The following is a 20,966-nucleotide window of genomic DNA, read 5'->3' as shown; positions in this document are numbered from 1 at the left end:
TATATATATATATATATATATAATGTGTGTATGTATATATTTATTGTCTTATGCCAAAGATTGAAAATTCATGCTACAATGAATATCCGCCAAGCAGTTGACAAGGAATGTTAATGCTCTGTTTTTCAATTACTTGTGGACAATGTAGAATATTGAAATACCGCTATGAGACAGGCTTTTGTGATTGTTTACAAATCAGAGTGTCCATTATTTTTTAGAACTTGAAGGATGTGTCAGGTAATCTCCGTACATTAGGTCTCATTAGTTATACAATATGCCGTGTGACTTGAATTCACAATTTGTCCTCTTTGCAGGACACATAGGCCCACATTATATGATAAAGTGAATCATCTCTAATATGTAGACTTTTGAGAAATGTGATATTCTCTATGGCGGGAATTTATCAAAACTGGACCAGACAGAATCTGGAGCAGTTTCCCATGGCAACCAATCGGCTTCTCTCTTCAATTTGTTCAGTTAAGATTTGAAAATGAAAGGGAGAAGCTGATTGGTTGCCATACATAGCTGCTCCAGAATTTGCCTGCTCTAGTTTTGATAAATCCCCCTCTATGTGTTTCAGATGAGGGTTTTCCAAAATGAATCTGTAAATGGTTGTGTATAATTAAGTTTTTTTTCTTTTACTGAAATCCATACATTTAAAACTGACCTTTGGGCAAGCAGCTTAATACATATTTAAAATACAGATATTCAGACCATATTTCCCACCAAAAGATTTGTAATTCTGGTCTGTTTTGCTCAATATTATGACCCATACACTTCTGCCAGACAGCATACACACATTTTCGTTTAACCTCCATTGTAGTTGATCAGTACAAGCTTTGTCCAGAACACAACACCAACCTACTAAATCAATAGCAAATGAGCAGCAGCCTACTGATTAATAATGCTTGTTCTCTCCCCTACTGTAAGCATGTTTACTGTGCTAGACTGACAGCACTATTGCCGAGTAGTAGAACCTGATTGTCAAATCGTGCCAACCCTTTTTCCCAGGTCCTACTACTTACAAAAAGCTAACATTAAGACGTATTCCTAAAGGCGTAGTCCACCTGTTTCCAAAAAAATTATAATAATAAATGCACACACATTCATAATAGAAGAAATGTGCATTTTTTTTATTATCATTATTTTCATTAGAGCCCTCTGCCGTAGTGGCAGGTGAGACTTGTTGTCCCTACAATCCTGTAAATGGATGATGGGGCTGTGCATGTGGAGTATGTAACATATAAAAATTATATTAAATGTAAGCTTAGAATTTAAAGATCTATTGAATTTAAAGCTAGGATGTAATTATTTTTTATTAACCCCTTAATTACCTAAGCCTTTTTTTTTTTTTAGTTTTTTTGCACCCATGTTATAATCCACATTTTAGGCCTGAAAATGGCTTCAAACTCACAAACATTATATATTTCCTGAAAGCCAAGACCCTGTAGATTAAAATGGTGCCAGTTGCAAATGTTTATGGTGCAGGATATTAGCGCAACTTATTATCAAACCCCAAAATTTAGTGAAATATGCACTTAAGTTAAATTTAGTGCCCCAAAACACAATAAAATACCAATTTTTTTCAAATAAAATATAAAAGATGAGGTTTCAAACGCGTAAATAGATTCCCAACATGCCCAGGATATACATTCCGAACATGCCCTACAGGTCATCAATTTAGAGATACGCGCAAATATTGGCCCTAGTATTATTGTGCTTACTCTGGCGTGCGTGGCGATACCCAACATGTGTAGCGCGATTGTCGTTTTTATACGTAGGCGTACCCGACGCATGCTCGCGGAGGTGGGGGATTTTTTACATTATTTTTACATTTATTTCATTTAATATTATTTTTAAAAACTTATTTTTATTGTTTTTACTTTGCTTTAATTGTTATCACATAGGGGGGGCTTACAAGCCCCCCATGTGATGGGAGATTGGTGGTGACAGGTACTCTTTAAGGTTATACTGGTTGTCCAAACGACCCCTAGTATCACCTTATTACTTGAGATAAGCTATTGAAGTGCAGATAGCACTTCAATAGCTTATTGCTGGACTTCAGAGGCCAGCAATGACACCTATGGGACCAGAAGTGATTCAGAAGTCACTCCCATTCCCATAGAACGGCGAGGAGATTGGTGAACAATGTTCGCCGCTCTCCTCCCCCAGCTTCCCGCCGGTCCTGGGCCCGGAGGAGGGGCAGCGGAGCCCGGGAAACATGGTGGGGGGGCGGGCAGGTTACCGGCCAGTCGAAGCGATCTGGCAACAGCGGAGTTGCCAGAATCACTACTATTGTAAAGTCGACAGTCAGCTCTACAAATATAAACTGCGTCGGGAGTCTGTTTAAATGGGCCCTACTGCCTGTGACCTACTATGCCATCCCCTCCACCTGACCCAGTCAGTTGAGGAGAGGCGCATTCCTCACTCCACAGCTATACGTCACAAAGCGACAGGCAACTGCTGTCACTGATTGGGTCAGGAGGGGTGTGGCGGTCACGGTTTTATGTGGACTTAGGTGAAGTGGGTTTGCACCAAGCCCAGCTTTATCTCTCCTCTGGAGTGAGCACATTCTTAACACTTTCCACGTCTCAGTTGAGAAGATGTTTCTGTCAGATGCTGGCTATGGTTTTTTTTTTTTAGATCATCAGTTTTGCTTCCTGTTTTGTCTAAAACCCGTCATCTAGACAAAAAGTGAGGTGAACTCTTTTTCATATGGACAATGCCAGCAATAAAGTCCTAACAAAGGTTCAAAATATTCCTAAGCCTACTATAAAATGTATTTTTATTACTGTCTGTGTCCTCCCCATTGGGGGTATCTTTTCCCTTTCTGTTCTTTATGAGATATGAAAGTAACAGGAAGTGGGGAGCATTCCACTCACTCTCTATTTTATCACAACAGAAAGTAAGAAATATACCCCCAAATGGGGAAACAATAACAAAAAAAATGTCAGTTCTAACTATCCACAATGAGATATGAAAGTTCTAACTTAAACTATCCACATCTGGAATGAAAAAAAAAATTGACTGGAGATATGGTTTCTGGCAGCCTCCCTAAGGGTTTCAAATACCTGCACCAATTTCAGATTCTCTAGTGTTCTCTTCACAGCAGTGAATGTAGCCCCACGGAGATCCAAAATATGCCAGGGACAGAGTTTGTACAGGAGGTCCTAGTTTGGTCCTACATATTTGTTTGTTTTTTTGTTTTTTGTTTTTTACAGGGATCACTGTGAGCAGTTATGTACATTGCCAAGTCTATGCCCTATATAACTATATATGCCCTATATATATAATATATTAGCACTAATACAGTGCTCTAGAATTCTAGTCAGCTACTAACTCTGGGCATACCATGACACCTGCACTTCGTGTCATAGGTCCTTGACACACACGCACTCTATCTCTCTCTCTCTCTCATTGACCCAATGTAAGATTCTGTTAGCAGTAAACTCAAAGTCTTACTTAACATCTATACATATCCAGGGAACTTGTGAAATTCAATGTAAGACATTAAAATGTAATTAGAATTTTTAAAAGATGGTTAAGCGTTCAGTAAAGACATAGCTGTATTTTGCCGTACTTTGTTTAGCTTGAATTGTAACAATGGCAGTATTTAGAATATCAAAAGAACAAGACTAAGTCAGTGTCGTGATTGCATATTTCCGTTTTACACATGAATGTCTTTTCATTATGAGCTAATCAGTCATTTACTAAACCCTTTTGTCTTCTACAGGTGCAAAGGTCTAGGAATAAGCAGCTAAGAGAGTTGTTTCCAGATGGATTTAGTATTCATCATGCAGGCATGCTGCGGCAAGATAGGAGTTTGGTGGAAAACCTTTTTTCTCAGGGACATATCAAAGTCCTGGTTTGTACAGCCACATTAGCCTGGGGTGTCAATCTCCCCGCTCATGCTGTTATCATTAAGGTAAGAGATTATTCTGCAGAACAGAATAACATTGTCTGCTGCTTATTCTGCAGTGAAAACTAGAACAATTGAAGCACTGATACTTTTTTTGTTAATATGCAAAGGGTTATTTCAACAATTATTATTCAGTTGTAATTTATAGCAGCTAGTCATTTAAATCCTGTGACAGCACCCTGTATTTTTCAATGAATGGTTAATAAAGCTCACAAAATTCTGCTCATAATTCCTTTTCCCAAAGCTGCAGTGGGAGAAATCACCTGAAGCTAGCCCTTACATTTTAGCTTTGTACAACCACAGTCTGGGGAACTGCAGTTTGCCGTGGAATGTGCACAATGCAAATGACCTGCTAGGTTAAACCCCTTGTGCGCTATTTAATTGAATAGTGACCTACAACTTGTCTACATGTAAAAGGACAAATAATGCCTAAGGAATTCTTGATTAGAGCATCAAAGGTTTATACAGCTCTTGAGTGTTAAATAAAAGCATAATTTTTTTTTCAATTGTTACTTTTTTATGCTGCGCCAACTCTGTTAGGAAGACATGAATGTAAATTTTGCTGTGATGTTTCAATTTAGTTGGCAGGAAAAATGGGGACTGTAAACGTATGCACTATTTGTCATTTTATGATTGCACAATTTTGTTACAGTGCATTGGCCAATAAAGATTGGTCTCCTCAATTTTCTTTCACAGATAAAGCTATTCAAATTCATTATGCTATTCTTCAGTAGGATGATTTCCAACTTGAAGACCCTTTCATGCAACTAAATTCTTAGATGTGCTAACACATGGGTGTACCCCTGTGAAAACAGAACCCATCATAACAAGCATCAGAGCAATAAGTGTAAAAATGTAGTTGTAAAGATGCAGATATTCTTTCTTGTATAAGTCCCTAGTTTACAGGGGCTTCCGGAGTTTGCATTTTGATTTGGTGTTTTTTTTCTAGCTTTAAGAACACTAGCCAAATGCCTGCCCCATTTTTATTATTGTATGGAATGAGTTCATACATACAGGAGTACACAATAGGTGTTCTAGTCACTATTGCTTTCAGTGTTTTTAAGGTTTTGTTTAACAGAGCTTTAGACCCGCTTCACACCTGGGCGTATTACAGGCCGTATGAACGCGCTACAAAACGCCCTACGGCCAAAGAAGTACAGGAGCTTCTTTGGGGCGTTTTTGTCGCGCGTTTCCATTGGGATACAGCCAATTAGCCCTCGGAAATGCACGTTTGTCTACCGCGAATCGCGCGACAAACACGCATATTCGATACGCCTAGGTGTGAACCCAGTCCTACATATGCTCCAATGCATGCAAGCATGGACAAATTTGTTGATAACTTTACATCTCATTTAAACAGCAATTGTCTCCTTCATATATACCAGCATGCCTTTTCGCTGTTTGCTTTACTCTATGACGCTATGTCATAGAGTAAAGCAAACTGTGAAAATAGATTAGCTTAAGCCACAGCTGCCTGGGAATGACTGCTCTAAAACCAAAGGTGACAAAAAGCTTATCGCTTCGGGGTTCACTCACTGCAGTGATGATCAGACAATGTATGTTTGCTAATTGTCCTCTGCTGTGCCTGCTGGCACTCGCTATGGACGTTCCAGGCTCCAAGGAGGGGCAGTGGACGTCAGGATACATGGTGGGGGGCAGCATGTTCTGGGACCTGTGGAAGTGATTGGGTGGCTGTTCACATAGTTACATAGTGTTCCAGTCATTAAGAGTACCTGTACCCCTGTATGTTATGGTCTTGACTTTCAGTAGAAAGTGAACAGTCGGCTTTACAAGCATAAACAAGCTATATCAACCGGGAGTCTGTTTACGGGGCCGTGAAAGGGTTAAAGCTCTTTTACTGCTTGTTAAGAATTGGTAAATACTTTTCCATAGGCTGGTCATATGTGAACTTTAAGACCCTTTGAATGATTGGTAAATGTACAAAAATGCAGTTTTGCGTGTTTTATATGGATCCCTATCATAGAAAATCCTGACTGTTTTTCCTTCACTTTGCTGGATGTATGATCACACATGTAAATCACATAATTATGTGCATATATAAATGCATTATCGCATGTCACAAATGTGCAGTACTGTACATGCATAGGAGTGAAATGCCCTAAGCCCCCAACATAATACTTCATAGAAAAGCTAAATGTACTGTAAAAACTTTTGTTTCTAATCAGACTAGATAATTATAATGATTGGACTGTAGACACATAAAATATGCCATTTACATGATATTTAGCTACCAATCTGATCTCTAGTAAGAAAACTTTAAGCAATAGTATACTTGCATAACTATTTTTTTTTTTTTTTTATATAATCACTCTGACTGTTAATATAGCACAACTACTTTTTTTCAAGCTTTCAAGAACATTGCAGTACTAAGAATACTTGAGAGCTTAAAAGAAGAAAATGTAGAGCTAAAACCTTGAGTGTAAATGGACTTTAGTGATACTTTATATTCCCGACAAGAGCTTTTAAAATGTTTATCCAGACAATTTCAGTGCACTTATTGAAAGGTTTTTAAAGTAACTTCCATCTTTATTTTCACAATATCATAGCTGAAAATATCAGAGATGGTGTTTTTAGTGTTCGAGTAACAAGGTCCCTTGAAAAAAAAAAGTACCCCACAATGTTCCTGATGTGCTGAAAAAAAAAGCAAAAGGTGCATTGCGTCTGCATGTTTTAAGCAATACAAATAAACATGATGTGCAGCTCTGTCTTTGGTTAGTCATAATCTACAAAAATAATGATATTCATGACTATATTTTGGTAGCTTAATACATGGTGCAGTTCAGAGAATCAAACAACATGGCAGTGTGATATTTATAACTATATACTACTTGACATTTTACTCTTTTTGAGTTACCAGCTATCCTGGCCACCAGACTTTTTACTCTTTGCAAACTGCAATCGTTTAAAGCATATCTAAACCACAAAACAAAAATATAATATATTTCAGCTTAACAGCCCTTGAAACTTGGTAGCTGTATAAGTTTTCTTCTTTTAGTCTTTTTTCATTTAACCTTTAGCTGCCAAGGCCTTTTTTGTGTTTTTTTGCACACGTTATAATCCACATTTTAGGAATGAAAATTACTTAAATATGAAATACCCAAATATTATATATTTTCTGAAAGCAAAGACCCTGTAGAATAAAATGGTGGCAATTGCAAGTTTTTAGGTTGCACAATATTAACTCTTTATCAAACTCAAAAAGTAAAAAATGCACTTAAAAGAGAACTATGGGGTAAGTATTTTTCCCCATAGTTCTCCTAAGGGTCACGGGAGGACATATACTATCGTCTTCCCGTGACCCAAAGCTTAATATATCGCGAGCTACAGCTCGCGGTATACTGAGACCGCCGCAGCCGGGATGGATCCCAACATAACTGTCAAGATCCACCCAGCTGCGTGAGTCACAGCTGGCTCTGCTTATCTAGAGGCAGAGCCAGCTGTACCCGCCCCTTCCCTGTCCATTCCTCCAGCCAGCGCTGGAGGATCAGAGCGGGGAGGGGGGTATCCCTGCAGGGAGCCATGATTAACAGTCACTGCTCTCTGCAGGGAGATGATCAAAAAGTGAGCAAGCGACAGAATGTGTTCGCTCACTTCCTGATCTATTGAGCCGACGTGTGACAGTTTCAAAAAGCCCATCATCAGTTTAGAGAAATCTGTGAATATTGTCCCTAGAACTGTTGCTCTCACTCTGGGGCATGTGGCAATACCTAACTTGTGTAACACGATATGTAGGCGAACCCCTTGTGAGTTTTCATTAATATGCAGGGGACTTTATTTTTTTTTTAATTATTTTTACATTTATTTTATTAAATCTTAATTTTCTTAACTTGTTTTTTTACTTATTTGCTATCACAGAAGGTGCTCACAAGCCCCTTCTGTGATAGGATAATATTGGTGACAAGTATTCTTGGCATTATTTATTACTGGTATTAGGGATCAATTAGACCCCTAGTGTCACATTTCCACTCCAAATAATCTATTGGAGTGCCGATCACGCTCCAAAAGCTCACTGTCTGGTTTCTGCAGCCGAGCAATGACGGATGGGGAACCGTAAGTAATGAAATTATCGTCGCTTCCCTATCCATTCAGTAGGGAGGAGATCAGCGAACTGATTCCCTACTTCCCACCGACACCTAAGATGCCCTTCATGCGGGCCCGGAAAGAAAGTTGGGGGTGCGCGCTTCACCAGCCCCTGGAAGCGATCTGGTGGCAGCTTCAGTGGCCTGAATCACTTCCAGTGTAAAGCTGACATTCAGCATATAAACAGAATCCTGATGGCTATAGTGTATAGTCTGTTTGTTTAAAGGGGCACACTGCAAGTGACGTATGACATACGTCGGTTGCAGCAAAAGGGTTAAAGAGAACTATGGCCAAACCTTTTTTTGCCCTTAGTTCTCTTTGGGTCACAGGATGACATTTACTATTGTCCTCTTGTAACCCAAAACTTGACAAAAAGCGGGCATTTGCCCACTATATGCTGAGAGTGCAGGGTGACGCTGCAGCCAGGAAAGATCCCGACAATATTGTCAGGATCCACACTACTACTTGGTTGACCTAAACGCAGAGCCAGCTCTGGCCGCCCCCTCCCCTGTCTCCCTCCAGGGCTGAAAGTCACCGCTCTCTGCAGGGAGAAGATCATGAACTAAGCGATCAGCGGTTTGTGATCACTCAGTTCTCGATTTATAGAGCTGACATGTGACAGCAGCAGTGTCACAAGTCAGCTCTAACTATGGAGGAAAAGTGCATTTCACTCTCCCCATAGTTCTCCTTTATTTTTACCTAATGATTCAGCTGGTAACACACAGGTTAGCTCCACTTTGTTGGAGAGCAACAGAGCTTCCCGTGAACAGCAGTGTTGTCAACCTGTGGAGAGAGTATTTTTAGATGCACTAGCAAATTTAGATGGACATGATTAAAAAAAATGAAAGCCCGACCACAGCTAACACTTTTTAAGCAGTTCCAGCAACATTTTTTTTCCCTTTTGGGGTAAACGTTTTACATAAATGGATAAAATATTACCATTGTAAGCACCCCTGTGTTAAAGGGTTTCACTCAACCCTTTAACTGCAAATTTTGCTGGACAGCTTGTTCTGTTAAAAAAAAAAAAGTTGAAAAACTACAGACGTACTGGTTGGATCACCAGGTAAAACTAAAGGGGGAAAAGTAGCATATCTTTGTTTCTATCTTGTTTCTCCAGGGCTTCCTCTAGAGCAGTTGTTTGTATATTATAGCTGTAGGTCTGTTATATTAACATTTATATATATTTTTTTGGGTAGGGGGCAACTAACCATAAAAAAAGGAGATGAATTGTCTCCTTTTAAATTTTGTTGCCGATTACAGTTTTTCCAGAAAGTTATAGCATATCTGCAAGCAGTCTGTGACTCCTGTGGACTATTGCTGGCTCACCAGTCTCAGGGGGGAAACTGATCTTTTAAATTGATTTTTTTTTAAGGTGACTCCTGTGGATTCCCTGATATATGGCCAGATTAAAGGTGGCCATACACTTTACAACCATCGCAAGACCTTAGTCTTGCGAGGGTTGCGAAGTAATTTAAAAAAGTACGATCTGCCCATCTTGGACAGGCAGACCGTACTTGCGATGACCTCAATGCTGAACGGGCAGTGTGCGCGTGCGCACACCGGCCCGTTCTGCATTTGTCTCCCGAGCACCGATTTTCGGCTGGTTTTCTAACGTGCTCCTTAGACAAAAGACGTGCGACCGTACAGTAGAAACGGTCGCACGTCTTCATTCACACTGCACGATTCTCGTACGATCGCGGGATTTCCCGCGATTCTCGTACGAGAATCGTGCAGTGTATGTCTAGAAAGGATTGTCACCAGCACACCAAAAGTTTTGAAGCAAAAAGTCCTTTATTGACAAATCGCCAAAGCTTGTTGCATCATACCCAAAAAGTCTTGAGTAATTGATGCTTCAACAAAGTACTGAGTAAAGGGTCTGAATACTTAAGTACATGTGATATTTCAGTTTTTTATTTTTAATAAATTCACAGAACTTTCTAAAATTCTGTTTTCACTTTGTCATTATGTGGTACTGAGTGTAGATTAATGGGAAAAAAAGAATTTAAACAACTGTAGTATCAGGCTGCAACATAGCAAAATTGAAAACAGTGAAGGGGGTCTGAATGGTGTGTGTAAAATTTGACACTGACATGTTTTGTTATTTTAATGTGCATTTTCTCAGCTTTAAGTAGAGGATATACACATCCATATTGGAAGAAGGTTTAGGAATAACAGCTCTTTAATATTGTATGTAGCCTCCTTTTTTTTCATGGGAGCAAAAGTAATTGGACAATTGACTCAAAAGTTGTTTCATGGCCAGGTGTGGGCTATTCCTTCATTATTTCATCATCATGATCAGAAGCATACCACACCATCTATAAAACACAGTGGAGGCAGTGTGATGGTATGGACGTGCATGGCTTCCAACAGCACTGGGTAGCTAATGTTTATTGATGATGTGACAGAAGCAGTCAGATGAATTCAGAAGTGAATAGGGATATATTTTCTGCTCATATTCAGCCAAATTCAGTGGAGTTGATTGGACGGTGCTTCACCTTACAAGTGGAATATTCTGCAATGGCCGAGTCAATCATGTGTGTATGAACATGGTTGGAGAATTTTCAGTCTCGGAGTAGATGAATGTAGAATTTTCAGCTCCAAAACACTGTCTGAAGTAACTCTCTTCTAAAAGTATGTACAGAACCAGCAGCACAGCCTGGAACAGGGCAGAGTGTATTGGCTGCTAATTAGCAAATTCATTTACCTGTGGTCACCATAATTAAAGGTACTCAAGGTAGACTATCTTTGGGGAACCAGCTACCTTTCATTGCATAATGTTGAAATATTTTAGAGTAAAAATACATTAAGTGCATTTTACTGGAAAATTAGGGGTTTGAGAATTACAAACTCAATGTACTGAAATTAATGTTAATTGATGTTGGGTAGATTTCACAGAAAACACATAATAGGGATGCAGTACCCACACTGAAAAAGCTTGCCCCGCATTAAACAATAACTATGAACATCATGTCATCCATCATACACCGTTTTTCCAAAATATTTGAATATCTCTGTGAGCAAGAGCCATCAATCCCAGTGCTTACAATCACCCACTGTGGATGTTTAACTCATGTATGAGTTGAACTTCATAGAACTTTGATCATCATAAGCAATGCTTCAATCTGTTGCATCACTGAAATATACAAACACTGGGCTCTTTATCTCCATCTTAAAGGATCATATTAAATGCCAAACGTAGTCAGTATCTTAATCTAGTGTAAACCCATTGAGGCCATATTTATGTCATATAATATAATGTTTTTCTTTATTGTTCATAGAGGCCACGGGATTAATAGCTGGGCTATATTGCCACCTAAAGGAGGATTTGGGCACTGGCAAAAAAAAGTGCTGTATAACTCTCCCACTCCCAGCTTTCCTCAAATTTTTCCTAGTGTTCTAGGAGGATGGATGCTATTTGTTCTGCTATAAGAAGTAACCGTTTCTACTAGCAATTTTTTTTTCATTTAAGAAAACATTTTTATTTAAACATTTCCATACACACTGCATGCGCTGATCTATGTACATAGGTATGCAGATCGGCATATCCTACGCAATAGCTTTGGGGACCATACCCGGACCCGGATGAACTACGATTGCAAGGCTAGCCTGGAATGTGTCTTAGGGCACTGAGGTTTTTCAGTGTGGCACTTTCCAAACTTGAGTGTACTGTGTTAGATAGCCATTGAGCACTTTCCAGTTTCAGAGCCATGGCACAGCCTCTGTTGTGACCCAGTCTTGAAGACTTGGTGAGTAGGCCATGTGAGCTTGTTTTTTTGACCAATGTCCAAATTCTCCTGTAGGTGGTGGTTTAATTCATTAGTCTATGAATCCTGTGTCCCTCAATAAACTCCAAGTAATGGATTTTATAGTAAGTACATAAGATATAAGTTAATATGCTGAAATGTTTTTAGATGATAAAGTAATCTTGTATATTTACATTTGCCCTTTTTTTATTACATTCTTTATCTAGGGAACACAAATTTATGATGCAAAAAGAGGTTCCTTTGTTGACCTGGGAATTCTAGATGTAATGCAGATCTTTGGACGAGCTGGACGGCCACAATTTGATAAGTTTGGAGAAGGTACCATTATTACAACCCATGACAAGCTCAGCCATTACCTTACTCTTCTCACCCAGCAAAATCCAATTGAGAGCCAGTTTCTTGAAAGTCTTGCTGATAATTTGAATGCTGAGGTAAATAAGTTTGCATATATTGCTTTGTCAACAATCTGTTTTATTATATAGTGTATTACATATGCTACTCATTCTTAATTAGTGCTATGTGCAGCCCGAGGGTACTTTTTATAAACTTGTTTTAGCATTGTGTATTTTTGATCGGAAACAGATCCAGTAAGTTGCTATTGTCATGTATACGCATAAGGAGTTAGGAAACAAACTTTTACACAGGATCGGGAGTACTGGACACTGTACACAGGTCAGAGGGGAATTAAGATCAGTGACAGAGCTGTTTTACTACTCTGCTTAGCAACGACAGCAAGTATTAGAATGGGACCAAGTGCCGAATGCAACTAGGTCCCCTGGGAGGAAAGGGGGAGGGTTTAAAATAATGTTTAATTTGTAGTGATAGTTCTTCTTTCAGCCATTTTACCAAATATATGTGACTTTTGACCCAGACATTCAAAGTATCTGCTACAAACCAAATCATCTGTTTTTATTGTTAAAATCATGTTATAACTTTTGGTTACCATGCATGAGTCTTGGGAAACTTTTTATTTGCTACATATATTGGTTACTAATAATCATACACATCAACAATTAAGCAAAAGTGCACAATCTCAACAAACTGTAGTTTATCATTTAGACATCAGTCTACTGTGTTGAAGAATAGGTTAATCTTATTGTACGCATTGTGTATATTCTTTTTTGTACAGCATACTATACTGCCGGGGTTCTGAAACAGAGCTACCTCAGGAGCTTCTTCCAATTTGTCAGACTTTCAATCTGCTCCCTAGGTTTTATACAACAGTGCTAGGATCATGGTGTTATTGGTTGACAGTGTTCTCCATAGTACATCATATTATGACTACATTGCATAGTGAATTCTGACCATGAGGTGGTTAATTGTCCAAGGTTTCAATAAACAATTTGTGTAGAATTCCTATTGGATTGAGCCTGGTTGCCATGGAGCTAACTTAAGGTTTAATAAATTGAAACTTCTTTTGTGCTCAACCTCACAGTAATCTGCCTTCATGAGTTCAGTATTGGAAGAAAGTTTGTAGGTAGTAGAAAAAAATGAAGTAGACAGATAAAGATTTTCTGAATGTTTCTTACTTGGGGTGGTGTGGCCAGAGAGAACAAAGAAAGGGTAAACATGTAGTGTCTCAAATGAAATACTACCAAAAAAGGTTGCTTAAAAGCTGAGGTGATTAGCAACAGGGTGAATGAAAGGGAGCAATTAACACAAGGAAAATGGCCTTAAACCTTTGAAATTGTTTAAAAAAATATGTGTCATATTTATTGTCATAGATACATTTCTAATGAGGAATAAGAGGGAAAACGATGACCAGTCAACAAGGCCATTCAAATTCTCCACAGGACAATCCCCTCTAGACCCTTTAAATAAAATCAGCAAGAATATTAAAAATTATATTGAAATATAATTTCTACTTTTTGTGGCAGGAAGAACTCTAAAAACCCTCTCTTTACACTTTGAAGAAAAACATCCAGGGATGAGAGATAAACATCTTTCTTTTGGGGTTTTTGGAGTGGGGTATTTAAGGATGTACAAGCTTTTGTCTCAGTGTGTTTCTGGGCTTGATATATACAAGGATGCAATGTTTGTTAAACAGTCCTGATGACTGTCTCATACAGGATGACAATATTACCCCCATGTTTTCTGTTTTACCCTTTGTTCAATGGTTCCATGTTTTTGCTTGACCTGTGAAAGTTTAACAAAAGCCTGGGTAGACACAAGCGTAAGCGTTCAAAGCACTTTTGGGATGTCTGTGTTCATTGCCTTTGAACTCTGTGTTTGTTGTTACCATCTTAGCCTGTTGTCATACAGTTCTAAAAATGTCCAGTCTATGTTTCATTGGGTGGTGGGAGTCTAAAACCAGATGCTGATCTGTGTGGGTAGGGTTCCTGTAGTCTTCAATATTCAAATCATTCCTCTCCTTGACATTTAACAAATATTCAAAGAGGGGTAATTTGTAATTCAGTGCATCTTCCTGTAGTGGTAACTTGATATTTTAATCCACCAAGTTTTAATTTCATGTATGTACTTCAAATGTTTTTTATCTTTGCCCATGTATGGTACACATACCTGAACCAATGACTTTTTATTGTTCTCTTGAACAAGGCCCATTACTCTATAACCTCCATCTACAGGTTGAAAAAACTCACCAAACATTGCACTTCCTGTGTTTTGCAAACCCAGCAACATGCTGAGATAGACGCTTTAAAATAAACAAAAAGAGGCTTAGCACCTAAGCAAAAGTTAAGTGCTTTTCTGTCAGCGCAGAGGCTGCACTTCGAAACAGACTCGTTTTTTCTGGGGGTGATAAGCCTGTAGGGACCCCCATCATCCCTGGTGGCTCGGTGGGTTCAGGCCGGTGGAAATGGAGCAAGTCAAGTGCTAATCTGTTGGCACAGAGGATGCAGAGGCTGCACTTCAAAACAAAGTCATTTCTCTGGGGGGTGTTACGCCTGCTGGGACCCCCTTCATTCCTGGTGCCTTGGTAGGTTCAGGCTTGTGGAAATGGGGCAAGACAGGCCTTGTTAAGTGGAGCTGTGCTGGTGCAGTGGGCACTGATGTGAGTTGTGTGACATGTGGGGGAGTTTATCCTCTCTTGGATCAGTCTATAGTTTTCCCACCTGTAAATTCTGAGGTTTTGGTTCACATGCGGAGCAAGTGTTTACTGAAAAAGCAAGTGTTTACTGAAAAAGCAGAGTAAAATGTGCTCCCATTCCATAGCTATCACCCTTTGATTCCTCTGCAACATCCCTGGGATTTCTGCAACATCTTGGAAAGTAGTGGCGACTTATCAAACTCACTCTGCTAGTGATGACAAAACCTTTTCATCTACTTTTTCACAAGAGGCATTAGTGGTCTTTGCACTTATTCATTTGGTTTGCGAGATTTGTAAAAAGGCCAGCAAGGCATTCCTGCCTTGCAGCAGAGGGGTCCCTGGTTCAAATCCCAGCCAAAACACTAACTGCATGGAGTGTGTTTGTATTGCTTTACATCTGTGGATGTTTCTTTGGAAGCTTGGGTTCCTTTTGGTACACCTAAGTCTAATGGGGTTATTCACAAAGCTGCCAACGGTAGCAGAGTGAATAACTGAGCCGTAGTGAAGTAAGCTGAACAATGTTGGGCTATTCCCTACGGCTCAGTACGGCTGCCTTCCAAATGACCTGGGGACGCTGATCTGTCATTACAACTGGGCAGAGCCAGCCGTGAGATCACGGCTGACCCTGCCCAGCTGTCATTTGTGAGGCGTCACTTCGGCTCTGCTGCCTTTAGGAGCTGTAACGGCTATAGTGAATAGCCAGTACAGCAGCACTTCAGTCTGACTGAACAGAAGGGTTCCCGCAACTGAAGCTAACCGAAGGATCAGCCAAAGCTACTGCTGGATCCTTCGGCAGCTTTGTGAATAGACCCCTAAATGTTTGACCAAGAGTTAATTTGCAAAGAATGGGATTGCCCTTCTGGGGCTTTTGTACTTCAAAGCACTTTTCCTTTTTTTTTTTATAAATTCTTTATTTAAATTTTCCGTATACAAAAACTGCTTTCCAAAGGGATGTCCAAATATGCAGTACATACATAGCTTCAGTAGCTCCAAATATACATCAGTCCTGGACAGGGAGGGAAGACAAAACGGGTAAAACAAATATAAAACAAAGGGAGATGCATGTTTCGAGATCCAGACCCATATGGTGGCACAGGGGTGGAAATGCGAGACTTCTACCGTCGGTCTCTAGTGTGCAAGGATCTGGGATAATATCAAGTGCGGGAGCAGGACACCCGAAGTCCTCAGGAGGGTCGGGGTCCGACACTCTAGCAGAGGTTTGCAATGAAACTTATCTGGGGTCGTAGAGGGGGAGATGGTGTTAGCAGAAAACCAAGAGAAAATGTGGTGTAAGAGTAGGGGGTGTTGATGGGGGGGCGGGTAGAGGGAGCAGGTTAGGCAAGGGTAGCAGGGGGGGAGAACCAGTAGTGAAGTCTCGTTTGGCAGGTCATGTCTCGGGGCCTTGCCGTAGGGCTTCATATGCTGGAGAGTGGAGGAACTCAATCCAGTAGAACCAAGTCTTTCTAAACCTGTCTGAGGTGTCATGGAGGGAGCCGGTAAGGTCTTCCATAAGATATATGTCGTGCATCCTATCGAGCCATTGGGGTGGTTCGGGGCACTTCCACAGGGCTGGGATACACGCCCGGGCTGCGTTGACTAGGTGGCGGACGACGGATCGTTTGTAGGTCTTGGTCGGTATGTCATTATGGTGCAGGAGGAAGAAGGCCGGGTCGCGGGGCACCGGGAGGTCCGTGAACTTTTGGGTGATGGAGCGCACTTGGTCCCAAAATGCTTTGAGTGAGGGGCATAACCAGAATATATGTAAGATGTCTGCTGAAGGAGCGCCACATCGCCAGCAGGTATCTGGAGTTTGGGGATACATGGAGTGTAGAGTTTGAGGTATCCTCTACCACCTGGTGACCAGCTTGTATCCGGACTCCTAATACTTATTGCTGATGGAGGATTGGTAAGACAATGTAAGCAATTTTGTGCGTTCCCCCGGGGCGAACTGGATCCCCAGATCCTCCTCCCACCTTGCGAGAAACCACAGGTTGTCAGGAGTGCTTCCAGAGAGCAGGATTTTATAACAGAAGGACAGGACATGGCGGGCTGGGCCATCACTGGAGCATTCAGATTCGAATGAGGTCAATGGCCTGGAGAGTTGAGTTGGAGGAGGGAGGGAGTTCAGAAAGTGGAGCAGTTGCATAGTGTGCCATGAATCTAGGAGCGGAGAGCCGGGGTCATGAGTTGATGTAAACGAAGTGGGCCACGAGGTACCGTGCAGGAAGTGGATTGCTCTGCAACTACTGGGGGTTCTGAGGTGGAGGAAACATTTGTCGTCTATCCCCGGAGGGAAGGCCGGGTTTCCTAGAACTGGGTTTAAAGGGGATGGCAAGGGCGACGGAGTACTGTGAGAAGGCAGATCGGGCTATTGTTAGTGTGGGCATAATGGTGGGGTGTGAGCGAATGGCAGGGGGGGCGGGGAATGAGCACCAGGGTAGACCCGATAGTGGCACTTGAGAGAAGGATTGCTCAAGGCCGCTCCAGAGCTTTGAGGTTCGGTGGCGACACCAGTCCAGTACTCGCGTCAAGTGGACGGCAATGTAGTAGAGGTGTACATCTGGTAAACCCATCCCACTGGAGCTTTTAGGCAAACGTAGAAGGTTGTATTTGAGTCTAGGAGGCTTGCCCGCCCATACAAAGCTGGTGAAAAGGGATCGGAAGAGGGTATCTTGATAGGGAGGGCTTGGAGAGGGTATAGAAGTCGGGGAAGAATTGTTTGTTTCAAGATGTTACAACGTCCCATCCATGAAAATGTCCCTGCGGTCCATTGCTTAAGGTTAGAGCTAATGGCAGACAGAAAAGGGGGAAAGTTGAGGGAGAAGGTCAAAGCGGGGTTTTTAGGGAGCTGTATGCCCAGATACTTCAGAGAGGTGGAAGACCACTTAAAAGGGAAGTTGCCGAGTACCCTCCGAAGGCGAGGGCCCGTGAGGGAGAGATGCATGGCCATTTAGAGTTATGGGAGTTCACAAGAAAATTCGAGAGTGCACCATATCGCCCAATTTCCGCCAAGACCACCGGGAGAGAAATGTCGGGGGAGGCGAGGAAGAACAAGAGGTCATCTGCAAAAGCTGCCACCTTATGCTGGACGGGGCCAACTTGCACTCCTCGAATGTCAGGGTTAGAACGGATGGTGCGGAGGAATAGCTCTAAGGAGAGGGGGGAGAGGGGGCAGCCCTGACGTGTACCGCTGGTGATGGAGAAGGAGGGGGACAACACACCATTCACCTGGACTCCAGCGGAGGGGCAGGAGTAGAGGGAACGTATCCAGGTTAGCATATGGGTGCCCAATCCCACCGCTTTCAGGGTCGATGATAGGAAGTCCCAGTCAACCCTGTCGAAAGCCTTCTCCGCGTCAGTGGAGAGTAGGACGCAAGGAGAGGCAGACGACAGAGTGGATGACACCCAAGGCCCGGGTGGTGTTGTCCCTAGCCTCCCTCGTTGGGACGAACCCCACCGGGTCTAGGTGTATCAGGTCAGCCAAGTATGGGGCCAGGCGGAAGAAAAGGGCCTTGGCAAATAGTTTCGTGCCCATATTGAGTAGTGAGATGGGCCTGTAGCTGGGACACAAGGTGGGATCTTTACCTTCTTTGGGTATTACCGAGATATGGGCCAAGAGCGATTCAGGTGGGATGGCGGCGCCGTCTCGAAGGGAGTTGAGAGCCCATAGAAAGTGTGAGGAGAGATGTGGCAGGAACTGCCTATAATAGGTGAGGGTAAAGCCGTCTGGTCCGGGGTCTTTGCCAGTTTGGGTGGATTTGATAGCGGACTCCAATTCGGCGGTAGTGATCGGGGATTCCAAAAGTGAACTGGCGGAGGGGTTGAGGGAGGGCATGTTGGATTTGGCAATATAGTCGACGATGCGAGCTGGTCGGGATTGATCCTTGGCAAATAGTTTCGTGCCCATATTGAGTAGTGAGATGGGCCTGTAGCTGGGACACAAGGTGGGATCTTTACCTTCTTTGGGTATTACCGAGATATGGGCCAAGAGCGATTCAGGTGGGATGGCGGCGCCGTCTCGAAGGGAGTTGAGAGCCCATAGAAAGTGTGAGGAGAGATGTGGCAGGAACTGCCTATAATAGGTGAGGGTAAAGCCGTCTGGTCCGGGGTCTTTGCCAGTTTGGGTGGATTTGATAGCGGACTCCAATTCGGCGGTAGTGATCGGGGATTCCAAAAGTGAACTGGCGGAGGGGTTGAGGGAGGGCATGTTGGATTTGGCAATATAGTCGACGATGCGAGCTGGTCGGGATTGAGAGGGGGTGGCGGAGGGGGTGGATGGGGGATGAGAGAGATTATAAAGGGACGAGTAATAGTCACTAAATGCAGTAGCTATGTCTGCCGGTAAAGTGGACTTGCTCCCCGTAGAGCGGGTGATGGTGGGGATGTGAGTCCGGGCGTGTCGTTTACGAAGAGCATGCGCTAGATATTTGCCACATTGGTTTCCATATTCATAGAACGACCGCCTGCATTTCGTCAGGGAAGCTTTAACCTTGGTAAGGCAGGGAGCTTGAAGCATCTCTCGAAGGGAGGTCAATTGAGACCCCCCACTGTGCGGTTCACGGAGGCCTTATGGCGGGATTCCAGAAGGTGTATCTGGGTCATGAGATCAGCGATTCGTGCGAGGCGTTGCTTCTTGAGTCTGGCACCATGGGCTATAAGGGAACCCCGTATGGTCGCTTTGTGGGCTTCCCACACGGTATAGGGAGGTACATCAGGTGTGTAATTTTCCCGGAAGAAGAACTGTAGTTCTTGTTCGACAGATGTCAAGACAGTCGGATCTTGTAGCAAGGAATCATTCAGCTTCCATTGCCAGGGGCCAGGGGGGGGACCGTCAAGAGAGAGGGTAAGTAGGATAGGGGCGTGGTCCGAGAAAGTGATATTACCTATATCTGTGGATATGACTCGGGGAAGTTGGCTGTGGTGAATGAAAAAAAAATCAATGCGTGTATAACGCTGATGAAGATGGGAAAAAAAAGTGTAATCCCTCACAGAAGGGTGGTGGATGCGCCAGACATCCGTCAGTTGGTGGTCAAAGAGACATCGCTTGATGCGGTTCAGCTTATTGTAAGAGAGGTGGGAGGAGGATGCGGAGGAGTCCAGACTGGGGTCAAGGACAAAATTGAAGTCTCCTCCCAGGACCAGGAGGCCGTCTCAGAAATCGGCCAGGAGGGACAAGACACGGGTCAAGAATGGGATCTGGTCATGATTAGGTAGGTACAGATTGGCGAATGTAACTATCTGGGATCCGATAGTGCCCTTCACGAAGAGGACCCGGCCTTCTTCCCCAGCATATTGATCCGTCTCCGTCCAGGGGAGTCTGCGGGACAGGACAATACTGACCCCACGAGAGCGTTTGTCAGGAGAACTACTGTGATAGACCGTAGAGTAACGGTGGTCAGTTAAACGGGGAATCTGGTCCGTTCGGAAATGGGTTTCCTGAAGGAGAGCTACGTCAACGTCCTGGCGGTGGAGATCCCACAGGATCATAGTGCGTTTTTCAGGGACGTTAAGGCCCTTGGTGTTCAAAGATAAGACTTTAAGGCGAGACATGATCTTGAGGCCAGAAGGGGAGAAGCAATAAGAGAGGGGAAAAGAGAGGGACGGCAGGGGGGAGGGGGAGAGAGGGGGAAAGAGAGTAAAAAGTGTGGGGGGGACAAAAAACAGATAAATAGGGGGGCGGGTGTAACTACAGAGCTGGGTTACCAGCAATTCGGATCGTCACCGACCCCGAGGGAGCAGCAAAGGAGCTCCCGGGATCAGGGCAAAGCCGATATCCTATGTGGGGAAGTAGGAGGCTACAGCTAGCTAGCAAAGAGGCACTCTTCGAGTAGGGAAAGAAATAGGTGAGGTGCTACCACCTGGGTTGCTGGAAGGTATTAGGTGATAGAGCTCCAATGTGGTCACATCTTAAATTAAAGACACAATCTTAAAGGGCATCATCCAGACTTAGTGCAGTAAAGACAACAGTTCAGTATTAGAATAACAACACTCAGCGACTAAAAAATTGAGAAAAAGCTGAAAAAAAGGGGGGCAACCGGGTAACATTCAGGAGAATTCCAGGGAAGCTGGAGGGGGGTCCATTACCTGAGCAGAGGGGGAAGGAAGGTGAGACGGAGGTGTGGGGCTGGGTAGTGGG

The 20,966-nt window shown here is 42.7% G+C and overlaps 1 protein-coding gene across 1 annotated transcript in view; it reads left to right on the top strand.

Annotated features, from left to right (window-relative positions):
- The window catches only part of ASCC3 (activating signal cointegrator 1 complex subunit 3), a 560,609-nt gene that overhangs the window by 372,228 nt on the left and 167,415 nt on the right, over window positions 1-20,966 (top strand). The window contains exons 15-16 of the mRNA XM_018564087.1: window positions 3,734-3,925; window positions 11,991-12,215. Of these exons, the coding sequence (XP_018419589.1) occupies window positions 3,734-3,925; window positions 11,991-12,215 (417 nt within the window). The remainder of the gene's footprint in view (window positions 1-3,733; window positions 3,926-11,990; window positions 12,216-20,966) is intronic.

Source organism: Nanorana parkeri, unplaced genomic scaffold (assembly GCF_000935625.1).
Source record: "Nanorana parkeri isolate BGI_ZX_2015 unplaced genomic scaffold, ASM93562v1 scaffold723, whole genome shotgun sequence".
Lineage (NCBI taxonomy): Eukaryota > Metazoa > Chordata > Amphibia > Anura > Dicroglossidae > Nanorana > Nanorana parkeri.
Note: the sequence above shows the minus strand (reverse complement) of the source record. Positions and strands in the feature narration are given on the sequence as shown.